This window comes from Aulostomus chinensis, chromosome 11 (genome assembly GCF_037954235.1).
Source record: "Aulostomus chinensis isolate RoL2024-O1b breed Wild chromosome 11, RoL_Achi_v1.0, whole genome shotgun sequence".
Classification (NCBI taxonomy): Eukaryota; Metazoa; Chordata; class Actinopteri; order Syngnathiformes; family Aulostomidae; genus Aulostomus; species Aulostomus chinensis.
The window spans coordinates 26,835,917-26,863,758 of NC_141330.1; the positions used below are offsets into that span (position 1 = coordinate 26,835,917).

General features: G+C 47.3%; 1 protein-coding gene across 2 annotated transcripts in view; it reads left to right on the forward strand.

The window, feature by feature from the left end:
• tsnare1 (T-SNARE Domain Containing 1) overlaps nt 1–27,842 on the forward strand; it is a 130,569-nt gene that overhangs the window by 28,093 nt on the left and 74,634 nt on the right. For both annotated transcript variants that reach the window (XM_086217422.1, XM_086217423.1), the window contains exons 3-7: nt 2,727–2,804; nt 3,064–3,133; nt 17,436–17,526; nt 17,629–17,703; nt 18,856–18,912. In XM_086217422.1, the coding sequence (XP_086073548.1) occupies nt 2,727–2,804; nt 3,064–3,133; nt 17,436–17,526; nt 17,629–17,703; nt 18,856–18,912 (371 nt within the window). The remainder of the gene's footprint in view (nt 1–2,726; nt 2,805–3,063; nt 3,134–17,435; nt 17,527–17,628; nt 17,704–18,855; nt 18,913–27,842) is intronic.

Here is a 27,842-nt window from a genome sequence, read left to right on the forward strand (position 1 = left end):
GAGAGCTCCAGGGCCCCTGGTGCCCGGGGGCTTCAGCCCTTGTGAGCTGCTAAGCGACCACCACGACCCCCCAAGGACAAGATGGAGAACAGAACTACGACTGGATCTCCTCTCATACATCACGTCCATCATCTCCTTGGCCGTGAGAGGAACCTTGTTGGAGCTGGTCCTTACCGTGGCAGCTTGTATGTTCAGCATCACCCCTCCGAACCTCACCAGCTGGGGGAAGTTGTCCCCGTTGTCATGGTGTCACCCCCCGCTGAGATGAGTCCTGACAGGCAGTTCGGGGTGTAAATGTGTTGTCATCGCTGCTGAATGACAATCGCTGTCCCCATGTTGAAAAACCTTTGGATTCTCAATAAATCCCATTTTAATTAAAGCTCTTCCTGGCTGAAGAGGATTTCTAATCACCAAAACATTTGGCACAATAAAAGCACAGCGCACCCTTCAGTGGCAGCTGTAATGAAGCCGTTTATACTGCCTGAACCAACCGGCCTCAGACGGGTCTTTGGTGTCTCAGAGGCTGGCGCGACGCAGCGGGCAGGACTCCTCCTTGTCCTTGATCTCTGCTCTTTAACACGTTTCAAAGAATTTGACTGAAATTGAAAAGATTCTCTTGTTCAAGAAAATTGCGTTTGGAACCAAACGTCGCAGCTCCTGATGTGCCTGTGTGAGACAAAAACACATCATCACCACAGGCTCAAACTCTGGATCTGTGGTGAGCAGGAGAGTTCTGGCTGCGGGCGCTGTCACGTACAGCTGGATGACGGAGGCCGTGAGGTGATACTCGTCTCGATGATTTGTGGCGGTTGTCGTCTCGGATTCATGGTGTTTACGACGGCTTGCAGTGCTGAGTCAGCGACGTCGACACCTTGACCCGTTGGCTCGTGTTTCAGTCAGAAGTGACACACCGCAGCACCGCGCGACTCATTTACGACGTGTCTGACATGTCAAACGTTGAAGTGCTGAGATGAGTTGTATTTCCTTTACCAGTAAAATACCAAAGTAAATTATCATGGTACTAAAATATAGCTGATCTACTCAAACAAGCCACCCACTGTCCATTTTACATGAAATGGGGACAAAGTCTGTTGTGTTGAATAAAATTCACCAAAGTTTTTCTCCAGACATCTGGACTTTGTGTGACCAGAAGTCACTTCAACTCGTGAGCGGGACACGGGAAACCACAGTGGATCTCATGTTTAACTGAAGCAGGGACCGTTAGCTTCTAGCTCAGATGTTTCTGAGGTGCGTAACATGCTAGCCTTAGCATGATAGCGTTCGCTGAACCAGTCAAGAACAGCCCCAAGTCAGTAAACCCTCCTGAAACTGGCTTCCAGCTCAGATGTCGTTGCCCTGGATGAAGGAGTCACACCGTCATTTTTTGAAAACGCATTTACATTCAGTTTTAGTTCTGGCAAACGTGGTGTCACGCGGATTTGCCTCTATAGGTCAACAGGGTTCTACAGGTACGGTGGACGGGTTCCACCTGAAACGCCCCGTCTATATCTCCTGCAAACATCAACCCCCATCCTCCTTCTATTGACCATGTTGGAACAAAGCTCCATGTCTGTAGTTGTCCAGAGTGTGTGAGAGTGTGTGTGTGTGTGTGTGTGTGTGTGTGTGTGTGTGTGTGTGTGTGTGTGTGTGTGTGTGTTGTTGATCTCTGCCTGCTGCAATGCCTCCAGACCATTAACCCCCGCTGTCATTTGCAATGACGTGTGCTTTTGAACGAGGAGAATGTCTCTGACCTCACATTGGACGAGGCCGACTCTCCAGTCGTGCTGCCAGGCGGTGGCTCAGTGCCCCCCCACCCCCAACCCACCATCACAGCGTGGTCTTCCTCAGTCAGCGACATTCAAGTCTCCATTTCCTCATTTATTCATGATAAAAACAAAGCATCAACATCAACGCCGATAATGGCGCCATCTCCGATCCTTAATTCGTGAACTGACTGCATTTATTACATCAAAGCTCACATTTGATGGTCAAACACATGTTTTCATATTGTTATTAACATCTCCCAGTTGTTTACTGCACACACACACACACACACACACACACCAGGACCACTGTATAACTGCAGCAGTGGACAGCTTCCTACTTTGACAGCTTTTATTTTACACCCCAGAGTTTATTATAAACACACATCAACAGCAACATCATCCAAACCCATTTTCACCACATGGGTCCTTTTAAAGTCCTCTTGCTGGTGATGTCTGCAGAAACCACAGATACAGACGCAGTCGCTGACGTCGCTCATCTCACCAGTCAGATGGAAATGACAGTGCTGACAGACTGGTGTCAGTAAATCAGTAAATCTGGGAATACCGTGAGTGACAGAGGAAAAGCCGAGTATTTTTAAATCACTTCTATATTATGAACAAAAACAAGAGTAATCAGCCTGCTGGGACCACCGGTGTACCCCCCGACTGAGGTGCTCCTTGGTGGCCACGCCCAACATCAGGAGCCTCCTGGAGAACCACAACCTCCACCTGTCTGCTACAAATCCCAGGCTTTGGAGGTTCTTGTTTTTGGACCCAGATGAGCAGTTTTCTCCGGCAAGGTGCTAAATAGCGTCCCCTTCCATGTGATAGTGAGAACAGAGTTTGTGTCATAAATGACGGAAAATTTGGTGTTTTTGATTTATTGGATTCCTGTGATCCGGTTCTGGCTCGGCTCGGCCGGCCTGAGAAGCGCTTGCTGACATCATCTCTCCTCCACAGCCACACAGGTCAACCCCTCTGAGCTGCAGGATGTGTTTCAGGAGACCTCCTCCAACATCTTCCAGATCAACGCCAACGGTATGATGACCAATCATCTGTGTGTGTGTGTGGGGGGGGGGGGGGCACGCCCATTCTTGTCATGTGATGAGAGGTTTTAAGATGTAACGGACCATGTTGTCAGCAGAGCTACTATGACAAATACATTTGCTGCCATAATGTGATGACTGTAACTGAGGTTATTAACCCACCATGGCTGACTGAGGAGTAGAATCCACCATAAACGTATGTGGGTGCAGGTGAGTGTTTGTGACTTTGTGGTTTGTCCTCGCTCCCCCAGTTGTCACACTAGAGAAGAATCTTCAGTCACTGGGAACATCTAGAGATACAGCAGAGCTACGACAGAACCTGTGAGCAACACACACACACACACACTCACACACACACACACACACACACGAAGCTGGCGTCTGTGAGGCTAACGTTTATCTTGACTCATTCTGTGTGTTTCTTTGTTCACTTTCATATTGATCGCTGTTTTTCATGCGAGCTGCCAGCAATTACCAGATTCAACACTGATGACAAAGTGGCCAATCTAAGATGATTGCATCTGTTTAAAATGCATTACATCCCACTGTGTTGGCTGGCATGTCATCAATTCTATCGAACATTTTTTATGATCACCCTGGCAACTTACTGACAATGCTTGGCTGCTTTTATTTTTAACTTCCCATTCTCCTTCAGCAGTATTGATGCTGGATGCAAACAACCCTCCCGCTGCCTCCGACTCATGCAAATGGCATCCAGTGTGATGATGGCTTGTGTTTTTCAGCAGCTCTCCCTGTTTTGAAAGATTGTTCCAGAAAAAAAAAAGTCAGGAGGCATCCAGAGTTTTCAAGAATTTCATGGTGACTTTCAGAGCTCATTAAGTTGCTGCTTTTGTTTGGAGCAGATGGTGCAACCGTTTCCTGTCGCTGCCTTTGTCAGCCCTGATAACGTCAGCGCTCCTGACACGTTCTGATCACGTCACATATGAAAAGGATCCCATTAACAAGATGCGGTTTGGAGTTGGTGGTGTTGCCCAGTGTGGCGTGCGCTGATGTCCCAGCTCTGGAAACCACATGAGGACACAGTCAAATAAACAACTCTCTGTGCTTTAACCACAAAAACAAAGCAGTGAAGAGAAGCTCCTGTAGGCCTCCTCCATGACCGCCTGTCAGTGCAACACACAGGTTTGGACCTGCTGGGTTCAGGTGACGGAGGCCAGCATGGACGCCGCCGCTTTCATCGGCAATATGAGGAATATGTGAAGCGGGAGGAGATCAAACGAGAAATCCAGCCAACCACAAGGGCCAGTTACTGGCTGCGTACAGGCCTCTGACCTGATCACATGATCTTCATCAGCAGACGCCATTTGTCTGTTGTCACTCAACTGAAGATGTTTCATGTCGATCTGAACACATCATCAACTTCTCAGTCATGTGACCAGGCAACCAGCAATAATGGAGCCAGCAGGGAGGAGCGGATGGACCTCTCACACCTCATCAGGCACTAGGTTAACACAGCCTGTCTCTCTCTCTCTCCCTCTCACACACACTCACAGACACGCTCAGCTGTACAGCACATGAAACATAGATTTTATTGCGGTATCATGCAGTTTTATGCTCCACTGATGAAGAGGAAGAGCAAACATGTCTTGCATGTGCAAGCCTCCATTCAAAACTTGAATCAAGTACAGAAGTATTTGATATTCAATTTACTAACTATTAATAATAAAAGAGCCCATTCTAGATGATGGAGCTGCCATTGTTGATTTGAACCAACATCCTCACCGAGGTCAGGCCTAAACCACGCCCCCTCTCATCTCCTCTAAGGGCTCTTGATTGGCCAGAACCACGGTAACGTCTGGATGGCCGTAGACGTGATGATGGTCGTAGGCGTGATGCGTTCCCGAGCTCCGTCACCGCCACAGCTGAGAACACGACCTGAAACCAAACCATAACTTAATTCCAACCCTCAGCCGAGTTTCGACCTTCAGCCAAAATGTCCTCACTCGGTTGACACCCACACACACACACACACGCACACACACACATTCACACACCCTTTGCATGCTGGCTCCGTTGCTAATGTAATAATAGTAGCCAGAGACCATGGACCTGTCACGACCTCAGTAGTAAAGGTTGGGGGTCTGAGACACATCATGTCACCAAATCTATGGTAGAAATGACCCCCCCAACACACACACACACACACACACTCATTTTCACCATCAGTGAGTGTGTGACCGCCTCTCTCTTGCCTCGTCCCTTTCATCACTGACCTCGGCACCATATGGAGGACGACGGTTGATCTCCATCCAGTCACTCAAAGCTGCGCCGCGCTAACCTCTCCCCCAGCAGAGGGACGCGTATGCAGAGGACCGCACGAGTCTTTGGCAAACAAAAGCAAGTCTTGTTTGTGCCCGTGGTCGGAATGGTAACGCGCCATCTGCACGACTCTCTTCAGGCAAAACTCAAATCTCACAGTTAATAGAATTTGACCCGCCCCTGTAATCGTGGAAATGCACATGGCAAAATGTCTAAGTGGATTAATGGCCGGCACCCTCTGAGTGTCATTGTCTTTGTTAGCGCATTAGCATTCACTGGTGTTCTGGCTCCAACGTGCTGGAGGACACAAGGCTGTGCTTGAAGGAGAGCGCCCCCTACCAGCCTGTCCCTGCAGGATCACGCCAGATTGACTCCTCAGCCAGGAGGAGATTTAAAGAGAGCGACTACTTCATTGTCAAACTGCCACTTTATTAATAATGGAGTGTTCAGAACAATTTACAGTCGTGTGTACTGGAACTAAATAATAGCTGCCAAAATCAGGACACTACAGTTATTGTACTTTCAATCACAAGGAGAGAAATTCACTTGTGGATGTCTCTTTTCAGTCATTGAAAAGTGTTTGTGTGTGGCAACACGTTTACCAGCTGTAATCTGTAATCCCATCACGTTTGTTAGTGTGTGTTAATCCCAGCAGGAGTGTCCCAGCATCATCTCAGTGGACTCCTGGCAGGAGAACATGGAGGCACCGCTCCACCTCGTCCTCCTCCACGCTTACACAACAGGAACATGCGGGCATCACTCGGCCTCTCGAGCCCACGTCCACGCAGCACTCGCATACAGTACAGTCACGTGTGTGTGTGTGTGTGTGTGTGTGTGTGTGTGTGCTTGTGTACTAACCGTAGGTGGATATAGTGCATGTTTAAATATCAGATGTATTACATCGGCTCGGTGTGTGTGGGCCATTGAAGGGTGATAAGTGGTGTTTGAACTGAGGCGAGACCCAGGCTGAGGCTCAGTCGAGGGGTTAGTCTTGAGGTGTGTGTGATGTCAGCGATTCCCACCTGTACTCTAAGTGTTTGTCTGTCTGGATAAACCCCCTGAATGCGTCCTGTATTGAAACAAAGGGGCATCAGGCTGGGCAGCGGTCCGTTTGGTTCTGATGTCCTGGGGCACCAACACAGAGCGTATCCCTGTGTCACCGGTCCGTCACAGGCTGCTTAGGTCTCTGGCTGGTGGCACACGAGAACAAAGCCAGGCGGTGGTCAGACAGGGTGGCTCCTGCACCGATAGCACCAGGTGGGTTGAACAATCACCTGAAACAAAACTTACACCCCCAGTAACACCAACACGTCACACGTTTATAGCCTTGATAACCAAAGAATCAGCTGCTAAACTAGGACCAGTGACCCATGACCTTCTTAGACGGTTCATAAACGTCCCAGGTGTTGGGGGGGGGGGGCGGGGTTCCACCACACGCCACATGAATGTGAATGTCAGGCAGGCTGGAGCTTCCTCTCAAGGACGAAGTTTACCAGAGGTCCAACAAAGATGGAAGCACTTCCTTTTGCACGCAGCCTCTGGGTGTCATGACTGTGAGCTTTTCACCATAGAGAGATGTACACCATCCCTGGCAAAGACATCTGACAGTCCCAGCCTTGCCAACCAGGCCTGGCTGAATCCACAACAGGGATCCACTGACCCTGCGACGGTACCTGACCCGGGATCATGTACTGGTTTGGAACGTCAGCTATGCGTTGCTGGACTGCTGCATTTAGTGCCTGTACATCCGGTATGGAGCGCCACTCACGTGGTTGAGGTGGATGTCACTTTTTCTTCACCCGGAACACCGGCGTCTGCACCGGAGAGTCTTCACATGGAACATGACTCCCTCTTTGAAGAGAGAACTGAGCACCGGCGTTTACCTTTGATAGCCTCTGTTTTTTAGAGGATTTTGAGGTTGTTGAGGCCTGCAGTCAGATTTTGGTGTCATCATAATCGCCTGCAGCTCCTCTAATTAATCCCACATCATGTGTTGCCAATAAATGTTTGCACTTCTGACAATTTCGGGTGTCTCTTCTTCTGGTGTGTGTGTGTGTGTGTGTGTGTGTGTGCGTGCGTGCGTGCGTGCGTGCGTGGAGACTGTTGCCATGCGCACAAATGTAGTTTTTTATTTCTTTGGACATTCTGGTGCTGGTTGCACCGGGCGGTACCAGGATCAGCTGCTGCTTCTCACAGTTTGATACACGCACATTCTCAAGTCTTACCACTGGTCTGGCTTTCCCTCGTTAAGGAGACAGGAGGAAATGAGTGAGGGATGTCAAACATCTGTTCATCATTGCATTTCCCTCACTAAACCTGTGGACCTGCACACCCTGTTCTTGACAGCGTTACTGAAGCTGCACATCTGTGATTATCCCAGAGCACTTCATCAATCGCCGGTCTTCCTCTTTCACTCTCCTTCTTCTTCTTCTGCTCTGCACCTCTCCCTGGGTGCCTGTCTGCTGTTCACCGTAAATCTTCTGCCTTCATGTCGTCCGTGTCCTTGCGTGCGGTGCGTGTCTGAGCTAACTGTACAAGGTCAGCAGCAACTGGAACTGGAACGGTTGGAGAATTGCACAACTTCCTTTACTCACAGCAAAGTATGTGACACCTCTGTGTGTGTGTGTGTGTGTGTGTGTGTGTGTGTGTGTGTGTGTGTGTGTTTGATCCTAATCTACAGAAAATATGTTGGTTCTCGGGTTTCTTGTGCACTGACTTGAATCCCGTCTCACGCAGTCTCAGATCTCGCTCCATTTGAGCTTTGTTCTCCTGTGAACACTCGTTAGTACCTTGAAGTACTACTGTATTATCAACTCCAGATTCTGGACAGATTCTTATGTCTTCTTGTCAATAGAGATCCATGTTTCAACTCAACTACTACAAACTTACTTTTACAGATTTTGGGCAACATTTCCAGATTGTCAGCTGATGTTTGCTGAACGCAGCCTTGAGACTGTCTGGTCTCGGGTCCCCGTCCCCCCTTCTCTCAAAGCGGTACCCAGGCTGAGGCCGAAGGGTAGGAAATAAAGAGATTGTTCACGTGGTTTGTCTCTTATGAATAAGCTTTCTACAAAAAGGGCCCAAATCTCCCACACAGATTGGAGAGTCAACGAGAACGAGCCAAGAATGTTGCACATTCTGAGCACGTAGACGCGGTTATTTACAGGAGCGTCGATGGTTCCTGCGCCTCTCTCTGATAGGAGGTGGGGGGAGAAAAAGAGTCGTGGTCGTCAGTGGGACACCACCTCCATCTTGATAAGAGCAAAGGCACATCGTCCAGTTCATTTCCATCACAGGCTGCTTGATGGCGTCTGACCTTTGTCCCTCCCACCATGTTTGGGTAGAAATGTTGCAGATGATTTAATCGTGCAGTGACAATCCTCATGACCATGCAGTGTGGCGGCTCCACCCGCTCCATCCAGTACATCAATTCATGGCTATGCTTCTTTTTTTTTTTTTTGCAAGTGTCAAAAACTTTACATTTTACAAGTTGAGGAGGTTCATCACCGCAGTCCTTCGGTTCATCTCCGACCAACGAGTCTCCACACCAATCAGGGAAAGAGGCAGATAAGGACAGAGGGACGGAGACAAAGAGAGAGAATGACAGACAGACGGGGGCGTGAACAAGACCGAAGAAGAAAGACGAGCAGTGACAAAGACGGACAAAAACAAGCCCATATTTTAAAGGGAAAGAAATACTTCTAATTATATGAAGGACAAATTCTTTTCTGCTTGTGTAGTGTAGACGTGTCACAGCTGCACCGGGGCACTGTGGATTCTTCTCCCGCCCACTGCTGCTACTTTGCTCCGTCCGCTGTCTTAGAGGTGCAGTCTTATCAGCTGATGACCCGCCTCCACGTTCATTCATGTTGTCCCCTCCATCCTCGGCCCTCAGAGTGAGGCTGAGCAGATGTCAGAGGCAAACATCCTTCTTCACTACATCAACAACAGGTGCTGTGTTGCATAACTGCAGGTTTTACTTATCTGAGAGATGAATCATCGCTGAATCAGGAAGCAAAAAAGTTGGGTTTCCTTTTAATTAAATTCCTAAACTCACCAAAGATTTAAAATACTGTCAGATGTCTTAACTATCAGCAGTATTAGTGGCTGCTCGTCAAAATAAAAGCATTTTTCTCTGCTGTAAACTTAGAATGATTTATGAAATTAAACACCAAGGTAAATTAAACAGCAATAAATGTCAGCTCTATAAAAACAAACTCCCATTACTGCCAGCATTGGCTGGAGATGAAACAATCAGTGCACCACAATGCAAACATACGTGGATCAGGCTGGATGTGCTGCTGTCCTTCCACTGGTCTCTGAGGAGTAAACCACAATAGGTGACCCTGGTGGCCCGGCCCTGTCTTCAGGGGTCACACATACAGCCGCCACCGTGTATCAGCCCAGGAAGTCTTCAACAGCTCTCACTGGTAAATGCAGCCTGGTGTCTGACCACTTCAGTTTGTTTGAGTGGAGTCATGAAGCACGGCCTCCAGTCTGTGAATAACGTCTGATTGTGTGTTCAGCCCTCTTTGTCCGGGGCTCAGGACAAACCCTCCGCAGGGTTCAGTGACATCGCACTGCTTCACATAAAAGAGAGGTCTTCAGCGCCTTACCTGGAGAACTTCATAGAACACTCACTCAGAGGCGTGATGTGTCAGACAGCAGCGGCGTTGTTTCAGAGTGAGGCCTTTTACCTGGACTTGGGTTTAGGAGCTGTGACAAGCACCTCTGTCCCCTTAGTGGGGGACGTTCTGGCCCCTCATTCTGTCTCTGAGCTTTTATACAGCAGACGAGCTGTCACAGCCATTCCTGCCTGTGAACAGTCTAAGAGGAGCTTATGATTATTGTCAGAACAGCCTAAATGCCCGCCGCCACCACACCCCTCCCTCCCTCCCTCCCAGGGTCAGTCAGGCCTCACAGGACCACAGACCTGGAAGAGACGTAGCACCCAGGTGACAGAGAGATGACGCCGCCGTCCCTGGCTGCCTGCTCGCAGTGGCAGAGGAGTGTGACTAGCAGATGTATCAGTGTGCTAAGGTACTGCAGAGGTCTTCTCCAGGGTCCTCAGAGTAGGCGGACTCTGATCGTTTGGTAACAGCGTATTGGTGGTGGGTGGGGCTTCCAGTGACTCACGGAGGATGGGGGTGTATTTTTAGATGATGGGCTGCAGGCGTTAAAGCGTCCTCTCCGCGGGCTGGAGTTGTTGATGAGCTTGTTGGAATCCTCACACATGCTCACCCTGCTGAATGCTGGCTGGTCCACAGCTCCGGCGCTCATAACATGATGATGTCACCTGCAAATGATTAGTCCTTTAAACATGGACCCGGTTCTACATTCATAATTGATTGGATCGGTTCTTCCTCTTACAGACTTTTTCTGTCATAACACCTTGTACAACCTATGGATTTGTTCTTGGTGTGATCAGGCACAAAGACTTCAGCTTTCACATGTAACCACATCGACATTCCACATTTAAAGACAAACACATCATGAGCCTCTGCTGGTTCTGGATCCAAATTCAGACTAAAAGTAAGACTCATCTCAAAGGCTGACCAATCAGAGCAGAGCTGGACAACACTGACTGATACCTCAGAACAGGGGACACGACAGGCTTCCATAAAAGAGGGCAAACTATTAAAAGCATAAGATTGATGCTGTGAGTCGGCGTGGCTCAGAGGTAGAGCGGCCGACTAGCAACCAAAGGGTTGATGGTTTAGTCCCCACTTCCCCCGTTGACTATGTCCAAGTGTCCGTGAGGAAGATAGATAGATGAATGGATGGATGGATGGATGAATGGATGGATGGATGGATGGACGGACGGACGGACGGATGGATGGATGGATGGATGGATAGATGGATGGATGGACGGATGGATGATGGATGGATGAATGGACGGATGGATGGATGATAGATAGATGGATGCATGCATGGACGGATGGATGCATGCATGCATGGACGGATGGATGCATGCATGCATGGACGGATGGATGCATGGACGGATGGATGAATGCATGGATGCATGCATCCATGGACGGATGGATGCATGCTGTGTTGGATCTCTGGTCCTGTCATCCAGGTGTGAATCCCAACCTTGGCTGCTCCTTCCAGTTTCTCTGGGTGGGAATTAACTAAATACATTCACTCCAGTGGCTGTAATTGTGTAGTTTTTTGTGTACTTCTTCTTTTAGAATAGTTTACTTTTATTTAAGTAGGTTTTCTTTTCAGTATTGTACTTTGCTACATTTGAAATCACATCTGTGACAGAGTGAAAGCAAACCTACTCTCTCTCTCACACGCTGCAGTGAAAACCTGCCTTCTCCGTAGACCCGGTGTGTGTTTTCTCTCCAGTCCACCACAGCCGCTGCTGGACGCCGCTGTCTTCCTGCGTGTGGCTGCTGCCCAACACCTCGGGTGTCAGCAGCACAAAAAATGCCCTGTCATGTTTTCAGAATCCAGGCATCAACTTGAACCCTTAAACCTCACCCTGAGTGCCAAAGTAGCAGTTTTAGTGACATCCTTGAATGTTGGTTTGGGTTGTAACTCTAGGTTAATTGTAACAGCCCCCCCCCCCCCCCACACACACACACACACACACACACACTTCCTCTTTGAACTCACAGGAAAAATGGCATTTCTTTGTATTGATGATTGAATGGAATAACTCACACGACCTAAAGTACTACTTTAATTTGGGGCTTAGCATTCTTGCTAACTTGAAACCCTCATGGGACAACAATCTGCAATGTGGTTGCTACGTGGGTTGGTGACAGTTGGACCAGTTCAATCAAAATGTTCCATCCCCCGTGTCTCCCCACAAGCAACGACATACGGGCATCTGGTCTTTCAATCCAGACATTTTCTAAGGGACGGATGGCCCTGATTCATCTGGGCTCCACCACTCAAACGGGAAGAGGATGGAAAGCTGAATTGCACTTGAAAGGGTGTCAATAAAGCAAATAAACCTGCTGTCTGAAAAGGAGCAAGAGAAGAAGAGTGGCGAGGTTTCTGACTCCTCTGATCCTGAGAATGTCTGCGTTGTGTGCAGGAAAACTGCAAATTCAAGGCCAGGTTTGGATCAAGTGGGTCAGCTCTGGACCCCTTTGTGACACACTCACACACACGCACACACACAGTTTTGGTTTCTTTTTTTTGGTTCACCTCATTCACAGTGTGAAATCTGATAGTTTGTGTCTCATCTCAACAGTGTGTCTGTCATCGTGAGCTCCATCCCCAGCTGGAGTTATTGGCGTCGGGGGTGAAGCAGTGGAACTCTTTGTCTCAGACATCAGTCAATAATATCTGTGATCGTGTTGCAGACGTCCAAGTTAGTTTGATTTGTTGAGGACAAATGCAGGTGTCAGCATCCCCGCCAAAATGAAAAATGAAAAGTTTGTTGTCGGATGATGAACCACGCCGTTGTCGTGGTTTGGAACTGTTAACTGTTAACTGGCTACTTTTGAAACTATTGGCTCGTTTGTCCTTCAGCTCCATGCAAACATCTGAAGTTGCTATACAGACTGTCAACAATGAGCAGTGATGGAACCAGGAAGTCTTGGACCGGATATCCAGTGGCTGCACTGGAAACCCAGCATGCTGGCCCATTCACGCCGTCGTAGGTGGTGGGTTTAGAGATCGATTCAAGACCAAAATCAAAGGAAGCTTTTGAGAGTTTTGTATCGGTAGAGTGACGTCTGATGTAGCACTCGTGACCAGGTGTCAGCCATTTTGATGCGCTACATGTTTAGCACAAGTCGTTATGGAACAGGTGCGGTACTAGTGAATGATGAGCTGTTGATCTGGGTGGTGACTGACTGGACAGCGAACCTTGCCTCGTTGATGGAGCTTGAAGGCCGCACTCGTATCCTCTGTCTTCTCTTGCTGTCAGTCTGTGGTTGCTGCTCCTCCAGGAGGACGGTGTGATGTGCAGGATGTTGGGTTAATTACTGCTGGCAGATGCTCCCTGAGCGCTGCATGGGGCCACTCATGGCTCTGCGGAGGGACGGCTCCACGCAGAGGACTTCCTTCACTGTCTGATGTGCTTTGACAGACTTCTCTCTCTCTCGCTCACACACTCAGTACCTTTTTCTTATCGTCATGGTGAAATGTCTGTTACAAACATTTTTTTTCTTGAATTGCAAAAACAATAAAACGGGTATTTCAGACCGTAGAAGTCAGGCACGCAGTAACAATCAAGAAACCGCTGCTGTGTGTTTACAGGCCACGCTGGTATGAAGTAACACATGAATGAGGAGATGACTTCCAAAGAGAAAATATCACCTTACCTTTGCTGAATTAGCTCTGCTGAAGCGCTCTTTGCCTTCCTTACTTCAAGAAAACTGAGCGTCTGGCATTTATCATCTGCTAGAGGCCAGAGACTCGCAGCTCTGGACCAGGACTACAACTGTGGACCATGCGGACTGTGAAGCTGTGTGTGTACGCAGGAGTCTGCTCACACACATTCCTCATTGACACGTTTACAGCCTTGCTGTTTGTTCAGAAACTGATTTTTCAGACGTGACCAAAGACTTTAGTTTGCTGCTCAACACAAACTGTTGAATCTGTTCCAGAGATCCCGTCAATCAATGAATTTTGATGAGAAGTGTGTGAAGAAGAACACGCTGTTGAATTTTGGAGCTGATCCGGATCAAATTGTAGATCTGTAGACGTCTCTCTCCCGGTGGCAGGATGTAGCGACTCGCAGTGTTTTCCTGGATATGCCATAAACTACGGAGAAGAGTTCAGCTGCCAGAAATAATCCGAGCCCAAGAGCGCAGTGTTCACAGTCTTGAGCCTGAGACTAATTAGCTGGATGGAGAGGACGGTGCTTAACCCCGGACACATTGGCCATGTAAGCTGATTTGAAAATTAAATTTTATTGACTATATGCAGTAAAATATGACATTCTTTGGAGTATCACCTTTATTATTTTATAGTCAGATGTACAGATTTACTATCTGCAGACATCAGTAGGACAGGAAACGCTCTGGCTGTATAAAGTCTTCCATCTAGATGTCATTATGAGTGTAAACTGTCTTCACTTAAAGCACCTTGTTTCTGTCTGTGACTTGGACAGAGAGAGAGAGAGAGAGAGACACACACACACACACACGCTGGCTGCGGTCCAATTTAATTACATCCTTACAATAAAACTAGTATTTCTAGCAGCAAAGTTGACTTCCACCCTCATCTGCTTCCTGGCCCTTCAGATGTCTGGAACCGGGTTTGAGAGTGAGGATTTTCAGGTGTCCCTCCATCTTTGGGGGGGGGCAGTGTGAATGCTATAAAACTGAACCAGCAGGAATTTGTCCTCCTGTCTGGATGTTAGCTGCACCGTTCTGACCAGTAGACCAATTGTGGTCCAGCTCCGCACAACAGCACTGAAGACCAAACCCCTGATTTACTGACATTTCCAGTGCAGTGCAGCGTTAGCGTGGCGTGCTGCACCAGTTTGATGTGGCGCCGCCAGCTGTGTAAGTGGAAGGTAGCAGTGAAACAGCAGCATGGGAGCAGAAAGTCATTCTCCACTGTGAGAGCAACATCGTGAGTGTTGCACTTGAATTGACTTTTTAATCTGATTATATGATGCCAGATTATATTGTACTTGAAGCTACAAGCGCTGAGGCCAGTAAACCTGCACGCCAGTATGCTGCTAATACACTCGGAGTTAGAAACCTGCAGTCCTGTTCCTTTGAAGCTGTGCCACTAGAATTCACTGGGCTTTCTATTTTTGCAGTTTTGCACAATAAATGGCCTCCGTGTGCTTTTGTACGATGTCAAATATGAGTATCTTACCTAAAAGGCATCTATCTTGACTCAATGAAAGCATACAAACATGGCAGCGTTTCACTGGCGCCCTGGGGAAGTGCAGTGCTGCAGCATTTCTTTTGCAGCCCGACTCCCAACACTCACAGTCGAAGCTGAATCCCAGTGACATGCCTCCTCTGGCCCCGCTGGTCTGGCTGCTCCCCTGCGTGCCTCTACAGTTGGTATAGATCAATATTTGACTTGAGGGTTCAGCAGCAGAGGTGTGTGTGTGTTTGCGTGTATATATATATATATATATATATATTGGTGTGTGTGTGTGTTTGCGTGTATATATATATATATATATATATATTGGTGTGTGTGTGTGTTTGCGTGTGTGTGTGTGTTTCTAGTGGCTGCTTGTCTGTTAAAGGCTTGTAGCCTGCAGGGTAGAAGTCGTCCTTAAGAGGTAGCAAAGCCGGCTGTGGTAGAGGTTAGACCCCAGGATGACCTGGCCGCCTCCATATTTAATAAGTAGCTCAACCCGGCCCCGCTGGCTCACCGTGGAGCCGCCGGCTCACCGTGGAGCGGCCGGCTCACCGTGGAGCTTCCTGAACCTTCACTTTGGTGAAGCCTCCTGCTAAACATCAAGGAGCAGCACGTGTCAGGCTGTTCTGCACTGCTCACCTCTATCAAGGCTCCGTCCCTCTGGGGGTCAAATGTCACCTGAAGCCCACACACGTGACAGCGGTCTGCTCTGGAGAGTCGCCGTGTGTGGATCGATACTGAAATATTGTTGCTTCAGACCTCAGTGCTTCTGTTCGAGGACGATTATTAACAACAAACCAATCGATATATTGGGATAAGTGTGTATGTCATAATCAAGGGTGGAAACAGTCGCTGTAAATGCACGATCATCAGGATCTAGTAGAAATAAATCAACTCCTACGCTCGCCGTCCCTGGTTTATTGATGATTAATGAGGGAGGGTTCAAAAACGCCCTGATCACAACCAAGCCTGGATGCTGCTCTGGGAGCTGTTAGGCTTTCGACTTTAAGACCCAGACTTTTAACAAATTGTAAGCTAGAACTGAAAGCAGCTTGAAAGCATGATATCAGTGGACCTGCCTGAGTACGTGGGCCGGGTTTCACTTACTCCCACCAGAGTCAGAGTTAACGAGGGGTCCAGTGCCACCACTCGGCACACTGGCAATGCTATCATGCTACAATGCTATGAAGCTAAGCTATGCTGCTACGCTACAAGCTGCTGCTACGTGGGTGCCATGTGAGAACAGCGCTGACGTTGATGGTGGCTGACTGTGGATGTCATCATGTGTGGAACGACGGCACCGTGCTGCGTGTGATGTGCGTGTGGGCCGACGTGAGGAGCTGAGGCACCACCACCACCACCAACAACAACCTCGTGAAGTATCAGACTTACTCATGCTCCTATGATGAGGTCACACAGCTCAGGGGCGTAGGTTGAGTCAAACAACCGGCTGTTCCTTTGCAACTTGTAGCAGTAAATTAGTGGTGCTGATAAGATGTGGGGTTCCACTACGCACACGTCTGGTGAAGAAGAAAACAGAAATCATCCTTTAGAGAAGCCAGAGGCCACATTTGAAAGAAACTAACCCAGACAAAAGCGCTCTGACCGTCCCCACTCAGTTAGGATGTTGATATTCCTCGTCCGACCCGTCTGAGGGCCTCGTGTTTTCCTCAGCTTTGTCCAACCTGTGGTGTTGTTGGTCAACATGGAAGAATTTCCCTCAGACGCCAGACTCCAAACGCAGCACGCCAGTTCCTCCAGGCACCAGCAACGCACACGCCAAATAGGACAGCTAACCAGCAAATGGTTGTTGAGTTCAAGCTTCAAAGACAGACAAACTTTTGGTTTGAAGGAAGGAATATTTATATCATACAGTGTTTAAGGAAAATGTTTTCAGTGTGACTCATGAAGACCAATAATCTCACATTTTAAGAAGCTTAGAATATTAATTCAAGAGCAGCAATTAACTATGCGATCGTCCTGCTCTTGATTAAAAAGTTTCCCTGGAGGGTTTTGGTCAAGAATCAGAGGTGGTTCTGGTCTGTCTCGCTGTTACTGGTCCTTATCACTGGTACCCTGGGAGGAGGAAGGGGGGGCTTCTCAAGTGATGCGGCTACACTCATGAATCAAATCTCTCCCGAGCATGAGGGGCAGCTGCACCGCCTGAGACTCAGCTCAGCTAATATTCATCCAGACATTTTCTCAAGTCTGATGTTTATAGACTGAACTCAGGACTCCCACGGACCTCGGAGTGCCCGTCGTCTCCTTTCTTGAAACTTTATTCATTCTAATGTTGCAAAAGTACATTTATCATTTAAATAGTAACACTCCTGATGACTACCGTCACTGCTCCAGTTTGGTGTGAAATGCATTCTGGGTACATTACCGTCCACCTCTAGGCCGATCCCAGGTGACCCCTGGAGGTGGGCAGCAGTTCCATTATCACTGTGAACATGTTGCTTATGAATGATTGATGTCATCTGATAAAGTCCCATTAATCCTTATTAATATCTTTCTTTCTTGTTGTCTGTCTGTCTTGTTTGTCCAGCCACGCCACCCAGCAGCAAACGAACAAAGTCATCACCAACACAAGCCAACTCATCAAACAGCTCTCGGATATCATCAGCGGCTCTTCACGGGTATTTACGCCGCCGTTCTCCTGCTCCGACTGTTAGTTTGAAGCGTAAACACTGATGGGATGACACCCAGCTAATCAGCGCTAATCTTGTTTCACTGCACAGCAAGACCGTCTGCGGCTGACCAGACTAAAGACAGAGCTCTCAGACTCGGTGCAGCGCTATGGAGATCTGCAGAAGGTACTGAAGCACAAATGAGAGGTCCCGCCCCTGCTAACAGGGGCTTGAGTTTCTGTTTATTGGGTGGAGACAACGCACCAGAAATAGCTGGGCTACTGTACATCTGTAGTCCCCAGGTGATGAGCCAACATTGCAGCTGTACACAATAGAAGCGCCAGTTTGCGTCCAACATCATCCAGGGCTTCACCACCAACGCATAGTGTGCACTTTGAGTGTATCACACGGTGACAGTTTAGATTATTGTGAGATGTGGACCACATCCGGTTCGACCAGCATCAACTTCAGTAAGGAAGATTGTAATGAGCTGAAGTGTTGGGCTGCTTCACAACCAACCAGCTCACCCCCACCATCAGCTTTTAACGGAGCGCCAACCCGTCCGCAGGTGTCCGCCATGAGCAGCTGCAGTTTAGCAGCTTTGTGTTTCCACCTTGAGTAGATGACGGCGGCCTCCCCCAGCTGCCACGGAGGCCTGACTATCACTGACAGGAAGTGCAGAGGCCCTGTCATGTCAGCAAGTGTGTGCAGAAAGCTGTTTTGTAATCTCTCCCTCCAGGTCTTCCTCAATGCTGCGTCCTCCAATAGTCTGAAGAATATGTGTAGACACAATACATCCATATTTAAAAGGGGGGCATTCCTCCCACATGTCAGTCAGGGCTCCTGTGGCTCAGGAAACATAGTCAGGGTCCCTTCGGGTGATGGCAGCTGGGCCAACGCGCAGACTGTGGAGGCAGGCAGCATGAATGACTTGAGGCCATTTAAATGATAATTCAAATAAAGTGAAGGCACAAAATAACTGACAACCAACGAACAAAAACAAGGAACCAAGTGGACGGAGGATTTGACAGAGACGGAGGCAGACAGCAGAGGCAAAACACAAAGTGAGGGAATCACACAGCAAGAAGCAGGCGGAGAGCAGGAGGAGGAACAGAGGACGCCAAGATGTTCCAGACGGGACGTTAACAACGATATGCATCTGTCCCCTGATCCATTTATCACCTGATCGATCATCACCGTGCTTATATCTGATGACCAGATGGAGCAGCTTCGAGTTGAATATCTGAAGTTTTACATGTTTCTCACTCAAGCGTCAAAGCCTCCTTAACGAGGATTAAAAAGCCTCGTCTTTACACGTCTTCATTTTTTGTCTTACAGAAAATCGCAGAGCGCTCTCGGGCCCTGCTTCCTCTGGCTCAGACGGACAGGAAGAAGGTGAGCTGATATGGTGGGTGAAAGTCCGCCCCCTTTTCTTCATTTTATATATAAAAGTGCAGGATGATGAAATGGCGTTTCAATGCATGACTGCGTCCTCACAAGAGCTCTTTTTGAAGCCCTCGCTGCTCTTTCCCTCTCCGCTCTATCACAGCGGGCTCATTAATCACATCCAGACCCTCACCAGTGACTCCTCTCTCCGTGTGAAGAGGCGCCTGACTGCACCACTGACTTCCTCCCAGCTCTGAGAATAAACCACTCAGCTCATTGTTTACATTGTTAGGATTTACTTAATTATTTATTATTATTATTATTATTATTATCATTATTATTATTATTATTATCATCATGAGACTTTAGTTTGACTGCATATTATTGAATTATCAACATGTATCATGAAAATACATTTAATTAGAAACTTAGGCAGCACAGTGGTGCTGCGTGGGTTCTCTCTGGTCCTCCAGCTTCCTCCACAGTCCAAAGACATCAAGAGGGACCAGGTTAATCCAGACTCTAAATTGACCGTAGGCGTGACTGGGAGAGCCAATGGTTGTCTGTCTCTTTGTGTTGGCCCTGCCATGGACTGGTGACCTGTCCAGGGGGAAGGCTGCTGGGATAGGCTCCACCCCCACCACCCTCAACAGGAGGAGAGGGAGAACATGGAGGGAGGGATGGATGATGGATGAAAGTTATTGATCTATTTAATTGATCACAGCAGCCAAAGTAACAGGCAGCAAATGTTATTTGTGTAGTTAGTCGAATGAAAATGTGGAGGAATAAATATCACAGGATATCAATCATGTTACCGATCACAGGATATCAATCATGTTACCGATCACAGGATATCAATAATGTTACCGATCACAGGATATCAATAATGTTACCGATCACAGGATATCAATAATGTTTCCGATCACAGGATATCGATAATGTTTCCGATCACAGGATATCAATAATGTTACCGATCACAGGATATCAATAATGTTTCCGATCACAGGATATCAATAATGTTTCCGATCACAGGATATCAATAATGTTACCGATCACAGGATATCAATAATGTTTCCGATCACAGGATATCAATAATGTTTCCGATCACAGGATATCAATAATATTTCCGATCACAGGATATCAATAATGTTACCGATCACAGGATATCAATAATGTTTCCGATCACAGGATATCAATAATGTTTCCGATCACAGGATATCAATAATGTTACCGATCACAGGATATCAATAATGTTTCCGATCACAGGATGTCAATAATGTTACCTATTACAGAGTATCAATAATGTTACCTATTACAGAGTATCAATAACGTTACCGATCACAGAGTATCAATAACGTTACCGATCACAGAGTATCAATAATGTTACCGATCACAGGATATCAATAATGTTACCGATCACAGGATATCAATAATGTTTCCGATCACAGGATGTCAATAATGTTACCGATCACAGGATATCAATAATGTTTCCGATCACAGGATGTCAATAATGTTACCGATCACAGGATATCAATAATGTTTCCGATCACAGGATGTCAATAATGTTTCCGATCACAGGATATCAATAATGTTACCGATCACAGGATATCAATAATGTTTCCGATCACAGGATGTCAATAATGTTACCTATTACAGAGTATCAATAACGTTACCGATCACAGAGTATCAATAACGTTACCGATCACAGAGTATCAATAATGTTACCGATCACAGGGTATCAATAATGTTACCTATTACAGAGTATCAATAATGTTACCGATCACAGGGTATCAATAATGTTACCTATTACAGAGTATCAATAATGTTTCCGATCACAGGATATCAATAATGTTTCCGATCACAGGATGTCAATAATGTTACCTATTACAGGATGTCAATAATGTTACCGATCACAGGGTATCAATAATGTTACCTATTACAGAGTATCAATAATGTTACCGATCACAGGGTATCAATAATGTTACCGATCACAGGATATCAATAATGTTTCCGATCACAGGATGTCAATAATGTTACCGATCACAGGATATCAATAATGTTTCCGATCACAGAGTATCAATAATGTTACCTATTACAGAGTATCAATAATGTTACCGATCACAGGGTATCAATAATGTTACCGATCACAGGGTAGGTGGAGCCCAACAGTGACCGCCCACTATGTGAGGGGGAGTTCCTGCTGGGAATGTTCTCGTCCTCCTCTCAGGCGGTCCTGTTGTAAGGTTTTTGTACCAGGAGCCAAGACAACCCTGCAAAAAGAAGGAAGGAAAATAAATAAATAATCAAAGGCGAAGCCTGAGTGCGTAATTGCGTCGCGGAATAGCTGGCAGCCTCATCCAGATGTGGAGCAGCGACATCTGCTGGACCAGACATAAGAAAACAGACTTATTTGTATTTGCTTTAAGAACTTCATCAAAGAATATCGGTATTTGTACACAGTACACACAGCAGTACTGATACAGTGGTCATCGCCAGAAGACTGACTGGATTTCTCCTCAAAGCGTTTCCCAATAGACCTCCTATCAGTGTGTTCCTGTTTGCTCCTCTGTTTGTCACACAGTAGTAGTACTCAGAAGTACTATGTACGCTGTAAATAAGAAACCTCGTAGGTGGCTCATGACGTCTGATGAAACACACATGAGGCAGAAGACAGATGGCGGCGTGCCAGCCACCAGTCAAGTGGTAGAAGCATCAGTTGTCTATTTTTCTGTAGTGGTTGTGATATTTGGGGGGGGGGGGGGGGCTCAGAATTGCTCCATTCATTAGAGGCGGGGGAGGGTGATGCTGTTGCCAATGGTTTAAAACAGTGAACTCCCTGATAGGCTGCAGGTATCTGAGGAAGTCTGTAGGCGTTTAGCTGTCGTCAGCGCGCTAGAACCCACCATCTTGACCTCGCTGCCTTTGTAAACCGGGAGGCCGTTGTCAGCTGGCTGGAGGTAAGGACTCGCTGAAGCACTGTGAAGAATTCTGCTCTCAATGAGCCTCTGAAATCCATGTTTTTACAGAGATGTGAGTCGTATGGATTAAGGTTTTATGTCCCTCTGAAGGCTTTTATACTGCTAGTTTGAGAGGGCTTTGGGGCCAGCGAGCTGGAGGGTACGTTATATAACTGCGTCTGCTTGAGATGTATAGCTGTGAGTTGACTAATCAGTGAGTAGACGGACGACCAGACTGGTGAACCTCCACACAGAGGCAGTGGCAGCAGGGCCAGCCAGTGTGTATCATTGTGTTTGCAGTGCGAAGACAGCAAAGGCGAGGGGCGTCTCGGTGTTTGGAGCGCCATACATATGCATTCGCTCAGATCAATGCAAATGTTATTGACTGTTTACCGCCTACAGCTCCAAGTTCTCATCAAGTGAACAGGAAGCAAACAAACATTTTTGAGCAGCATGTGGACGTGTGCAGTAAGGCGTTAGATTGATGTGTGGAGTGTGACGCACTAATGTATTCTGGAGCTGCTGAGGTGGGTAGATGGTGGGTGTGGAGGAGGGAGCGTGATGGTGGTTGGCAAGGGGCGGTGAGTCAGTAGACAGCGCTGTGACTCAGTCTGGGTTGGTCCCTGTGCTCTGACCCTCACCAGCTCCTCGGCTGGGAGTTAGGAGTTGGTTGTTCAGTCAGCCGCACGCAGATGAAACACATTAGCAATGCAAACGAGTTGAGCCGGCCTCTCTGACTACATGCCTCCTCGCTCTCTCCTGCTCTCGCTCGCGCATGTTTGCATGTGCAGGGTTCTCTCATGTGTGCTAATTTAGGTTTCACCAACCTCAAAGTTTCCCCCGACCCAAAAGATCCTGCCTGCTTCGAATCCAGTTGAAGGCTTAACAGACAGACGTCAGCCACTGACCGCCCTCCCTTCTTGACTTCCACAGATTAACACGGTTTGGTTCTGTTGTTTGAAACACACCATGACGCCTGCATGGATGTCATGCCATGACAGGAAATGCCAAACAATACCGTAGCAGAACGTTAGTTGCTGCCATTAAAGACATTGTAGCAGCCATCGGTGTTTATTTGTGCATACTGGCAAACTAGTCACTCCTCGGCAAAACACGCCAATGGAGTCAAAAAACGGCATTCACATGAATCTTGTAGATCCAAAGTGTTTCCGAAAAGCTTCTTGACAATAAACACCCTTTGGTGTATTGTCCCATGTGTTTGGGCCAATCACGATCAAATGTTTCGCCTTCGTCTTCCCCTGGTTGAGAATATGGACGCCATCAAAAAGCCAGACCAAGTTTGAGCTCTTCCCCAACCTGTTTGGGGTTCAGAGTCATTTTGCGGGGTGAGGGCTAACTCACTGTGTCCGCTTGGTTGTCTGGTTAAACCGTCACAGGGAAATAAAAACCAACACGTAACGCTCATGACCTGAGATCCACCGGTGCCCCGGTCTAATGAGCGGCTGTTCAAACGGGACACGGGCACCTGTGACGGTGTTACACCGTATTTGGTGACGCATCAGATTCTGTGACTTGCAGTGATGAAAAAGTACTCCTACCCTTACATATATAAATATATAAATGTATCAGGTATATATGTATAAAACATGTCTAAAATTGAAGTAAAGGTACCAAGTGAAGTAATTTCCTGTTTCACCATCCTTGGAGACAAGACAGGAAGATCTGCAGCTGATATCAATACTGCCTCACTGAGACGCCTACGAACCAACACTAATTTCAAAAAAACGTTCTTAGTCTGATGTAAATGTTGCTTTTCCTTTTTTCTATTTCCACCGCAGTGTTTCGTTTTATGTTAAACTCCCTTGTTTCTCGAGGAGGAACCCACAGGGGGAGGAGTTATGAACATGTCACCCCTTTCACCTCTGTGGTTTGCAGGTGTATCTGTGGATTCTGTAGTGAGGGAAGTGTTCAAAGGAGCAGTACTATAATATACTATAATAAAACTACACTTTTAAAAGTGTAGGATCACGGCGGCGATGTGGAGGATCCAAGCGCTGACCTCAGGTCAGGCAGACAGGTAGATAAATCAATAAACCAAAGCTTCAGTCGGTAAACAGAAGAGCGAAAATAAACCCCAAAGACCAAAGAACAGAAATGCATCGGACAGGAAGTGCCATGAAAACGGTGTAAACGGGGGCAGGCAGGAGGTGTACTATGAAGCAGTACTACAAGGCAGGAGGTGTACTATGAGGCAGTACTACAAGGCAGGAGGTGTACTATGAGGCAGTACTACAAGGCAGGAGGTGTACTATGAGGCAGTACTACAAGGCAGGAGGTGTACTATGAAGCAGTACTACAAGGCAGGAGGTGTACTATGAAGCAGTACTACAAGGCAGGAGGTGTACTATGAAGCAGTACTACAAGGCAGGAGGTGTACTATGAGGCAGTACTACAAGGCAGGAGGTGTACTATGAAGCAGTACTACAAGGCAGGAGGTGTACTATGAAGCAGTACTACAAGGCAGGAGGTGTACTATGAAGCAGTACTACAAGGCAGGAGGTGTACTATGAAGTAGTACTACAAGGCAGGAGGTGTACTATGAGGCAGTACTACAAGGCAGGAGGTGTATTATGAGACAGTACTACAAGGCAGGAGGTGTACTATGAAGCAGTACTACAAGGCAGGAGGTGTACTATGAAGCAGTACTACAAGGCAGGAGGTGTACTATGAAGCAGTACTACAAGGCAGGAGGTTTACTATTAGGCAGTACTACAAGGCAAGAGGTGTACTATGAAGAAGTACAACAAGGCAGGAGGTGTACTATGAGGCAGTACGACAAGGCAGGAGATGAACTATGAGGCAGTACTACAAGGCAGGAGTTGTACTATGAGGCAGTACTACAAGGCAGGAGATGTATTATGAGGCAGTACTACAAGGCAGTACTACAAGGCAGGAGGTGTACTATGAAGAAGTACTTCAAGGCAGGAGATGTATTATGAGGCAGTACTACAAGGCAGTACTACAAGGCAGGAGGTGTACTATGAAGCAGTACTACAAGGCAGGAGGTGTACTATGAAGAAGTACTTCAAGGCAGGAGGTGTACTATGAGGCAGTACTACAAGGCAGGAGATGTACTATGAGGCAGTACTACAAGGCAGGAGATGTACTATGAAGCAGTACTACAAGGTAGGAGGTGTACTATGAGGCAGTACTACAAGGCAGGAGATGTACTATGAAGCAGTACTACAAGGCAGGAGGTATACTATGACGCAGTACTACAAGGCAGGAGATGTACTATGAGGCAGTACTACAAGGCAGGAGATGTACTATGAGGCAGTACTACAAGGCAGGAGGTGTACTATGAAACAGTACTACAAGGCAGGAGGTGTACTATGAGGCAGTACTACAAGGCAGGAGGTGTACTATGAAGCAGTACTACAAGGCAGGAGGTGTACTATGAGGCAGTACTACAAGGCAGGAGATGTACTATGAGGCAGTACTACAAGGCAGGAGATGTTCTATGAGGCAGTACTACAAGGCAGGAGATGTACTATGAGGCAGAACTACAAGGCAGGAGGTGTACTATGAGGCAGTACTACAAGGCAGGAGATGTACTATGAGGCAGTACTACAAAGCAGGAGATGTACTATGAGGCAGTACTACAAGGCAGGAGATGTGCTATGAGACAGTACTACAAGGCAGTACTACTAGGCAGGAGGTGTACTATGAAGCAGTACTACAAGGCAGGAGGTATACTATGACGCAGTACTACAAGGCAGGAGATGTACTATGAGGCAGTACTACAAGGCAGGAGATGTACTATGAGGCAGTACTACAAGGCAGGAGGTGTACTATGAAACAGTACTACAAGGCAGGAGGTGTACTATGAGGCAGTACTACAAGGCAGGAGGTGTACTATGAAGCAGTACTACAAGGCAGGAGGTGTACTATGAGGCAGTACTACAAGGCAGGAGATGTACTATGAGGCAGTACTACAAGGCAGGAGATGTTCTATGAGGCAGTACTACAAGGCAGGAGATGTACTATGAGGCAGAACTACAAGGCAGGAGGTGTACTATGAGGCAGTACTACAAGGCAGGAGATGTACTATGAGGCAGTACTACAAAGCAGGAGATGTACTATGAGGCAGTACTACAAGGCAGGAGATGTACTATGAGACAGTACTACAAGGCAGTACTACTAGGCAGGAGGTGTACTATGAGGCAGTACTACAAGGCAGGAGATGTCTATGAGGCAGTACTACAAGGCAGGAGATGTACTATGAGGCAGTACTACAAGGCAGGAGGTGTACTATGAGGCAGTATTACAAGGCAGGAGATGTACTATGAGGCAGTACTACAAGGCAGGAGATGTACTATGAGGCAGTAGTACAAGGCAGGAGATGTACCATGAGGCAGAACTACAAGGCAGTACTACTAGGCAGGAGGTGTACTATGAGGCAGTATTACTAGGCAGGAGGTGTACTATGAGGCAGTACTACAAGGCAGAAGATGTACTATGAGGCAGTACTACAAGGCAGGAGATTAAATATGAAGCAGTACAACAAGGCAGGACGTATACTATGAGGCAGTACTACAAGGTAGGAGGTGTACTATGAAGCAGTACTACAAGGCAGGAGGTGTACTATGAGGCAGTACTAAAAGGCAGGAGCTGTACTATGAAGCAGTACTACAAGGCAAGGGGTGTACTATGAGGCAGTACTACAAGGCAGGAGATGGACTATGAGGCAGTACTACAAGGCAGTACTACGAGGCAGTAGGTGTACTATGAGGCAGAACTACAAGGCAGGAGATGTACTATGAGGCACTACTAAAATGCAGTACTACTAGGCAGGAGGAGTACTATGAGGCAGTACTACAAGGCAGGAGATGTACTATGAGGCAGTACTACAAGGCAGGAGATGTAGTATGACGCAGTACTACAAGGCAGTACTACAAGGCAGGAGGTGTACTATGAAGAAGTACTTCAAGGCAGGAGATGTATTATGAGGCAGTACTACAAGGCAGTACTACAAGGCAGGAGGTGTACTATGAGGCAGTTCTACAAGGCAGGAGGTGTACTATGAGGCAGTACTACAAGGCAGGAGATGTACTATGAGGCAGTACTACAAGGCAGGAGGTGTACTATGAGGCAGTACTACAAGGCAGGAGAAGTACTATGAGGCAGTACTACAAGGCAGTACTACTAGGCAGGTGGTGTACTATGAGGCAGTATTACAAGGCAGGAGGTGTACTATGAAGCAGTACTACAAGGCAGGAGGTGTACTATGAGGCAGTACTACAAGGCAGGAGGTGTACTATGAAGCAGTACTACAAGGCAGGAGGTGTACTATGAAGCAGTACTACAAAGCAGGAGGTGTACTATGAAGCAGTACTACAAGGCAGGAGGTGTACTATGAAGCAGTACTACAAGGCAGGAGGTGTACTATGAGGCAGTACTACAAGGCAGGAGGTGTATTATGAGACAGTACTACAAGGCAGGAGGTGTACTATGAAGCAGTACTACAAGGCAGGAGGTGTACTATGAAGCAGTACTACAAGGCAGGAGGTGTACTATGAAGCAGTTCTACAAGGCAGGAGGTTTACTATTAGGCAGTACTACAAGGCAAGCGGTGTACTATGAAGAAGTACAACAAGGCAGGAGGTGTACTATGAGGCAGTACGACAAGGCAGGAGATGAACTATGAGGCAGTACTACAAGGCAGGAGTTGTACTATGAGGCAGTACTACAAGGCAGGAGATGTATTATGAGGCAGTACTACAAGGCAGTACTACAAGGCAGGAGGTGTACTATGAAGAAGTACTTCAAGGCAGGAGATGTATTATGAGGCAGTACTACAAGGCAGTACTACAAGGCAGGAGGTGTACTATGAAGCAGTACTACAAGGCAGGAGTTGTACTATGAAGAAGTACTTCAAGGCAGGAGGTGTACTATGAGGCAGTACTACAAGGCAGGAGATGTACTATGAGGCAGTACTACAAGGCAGGAGATGTACTATGA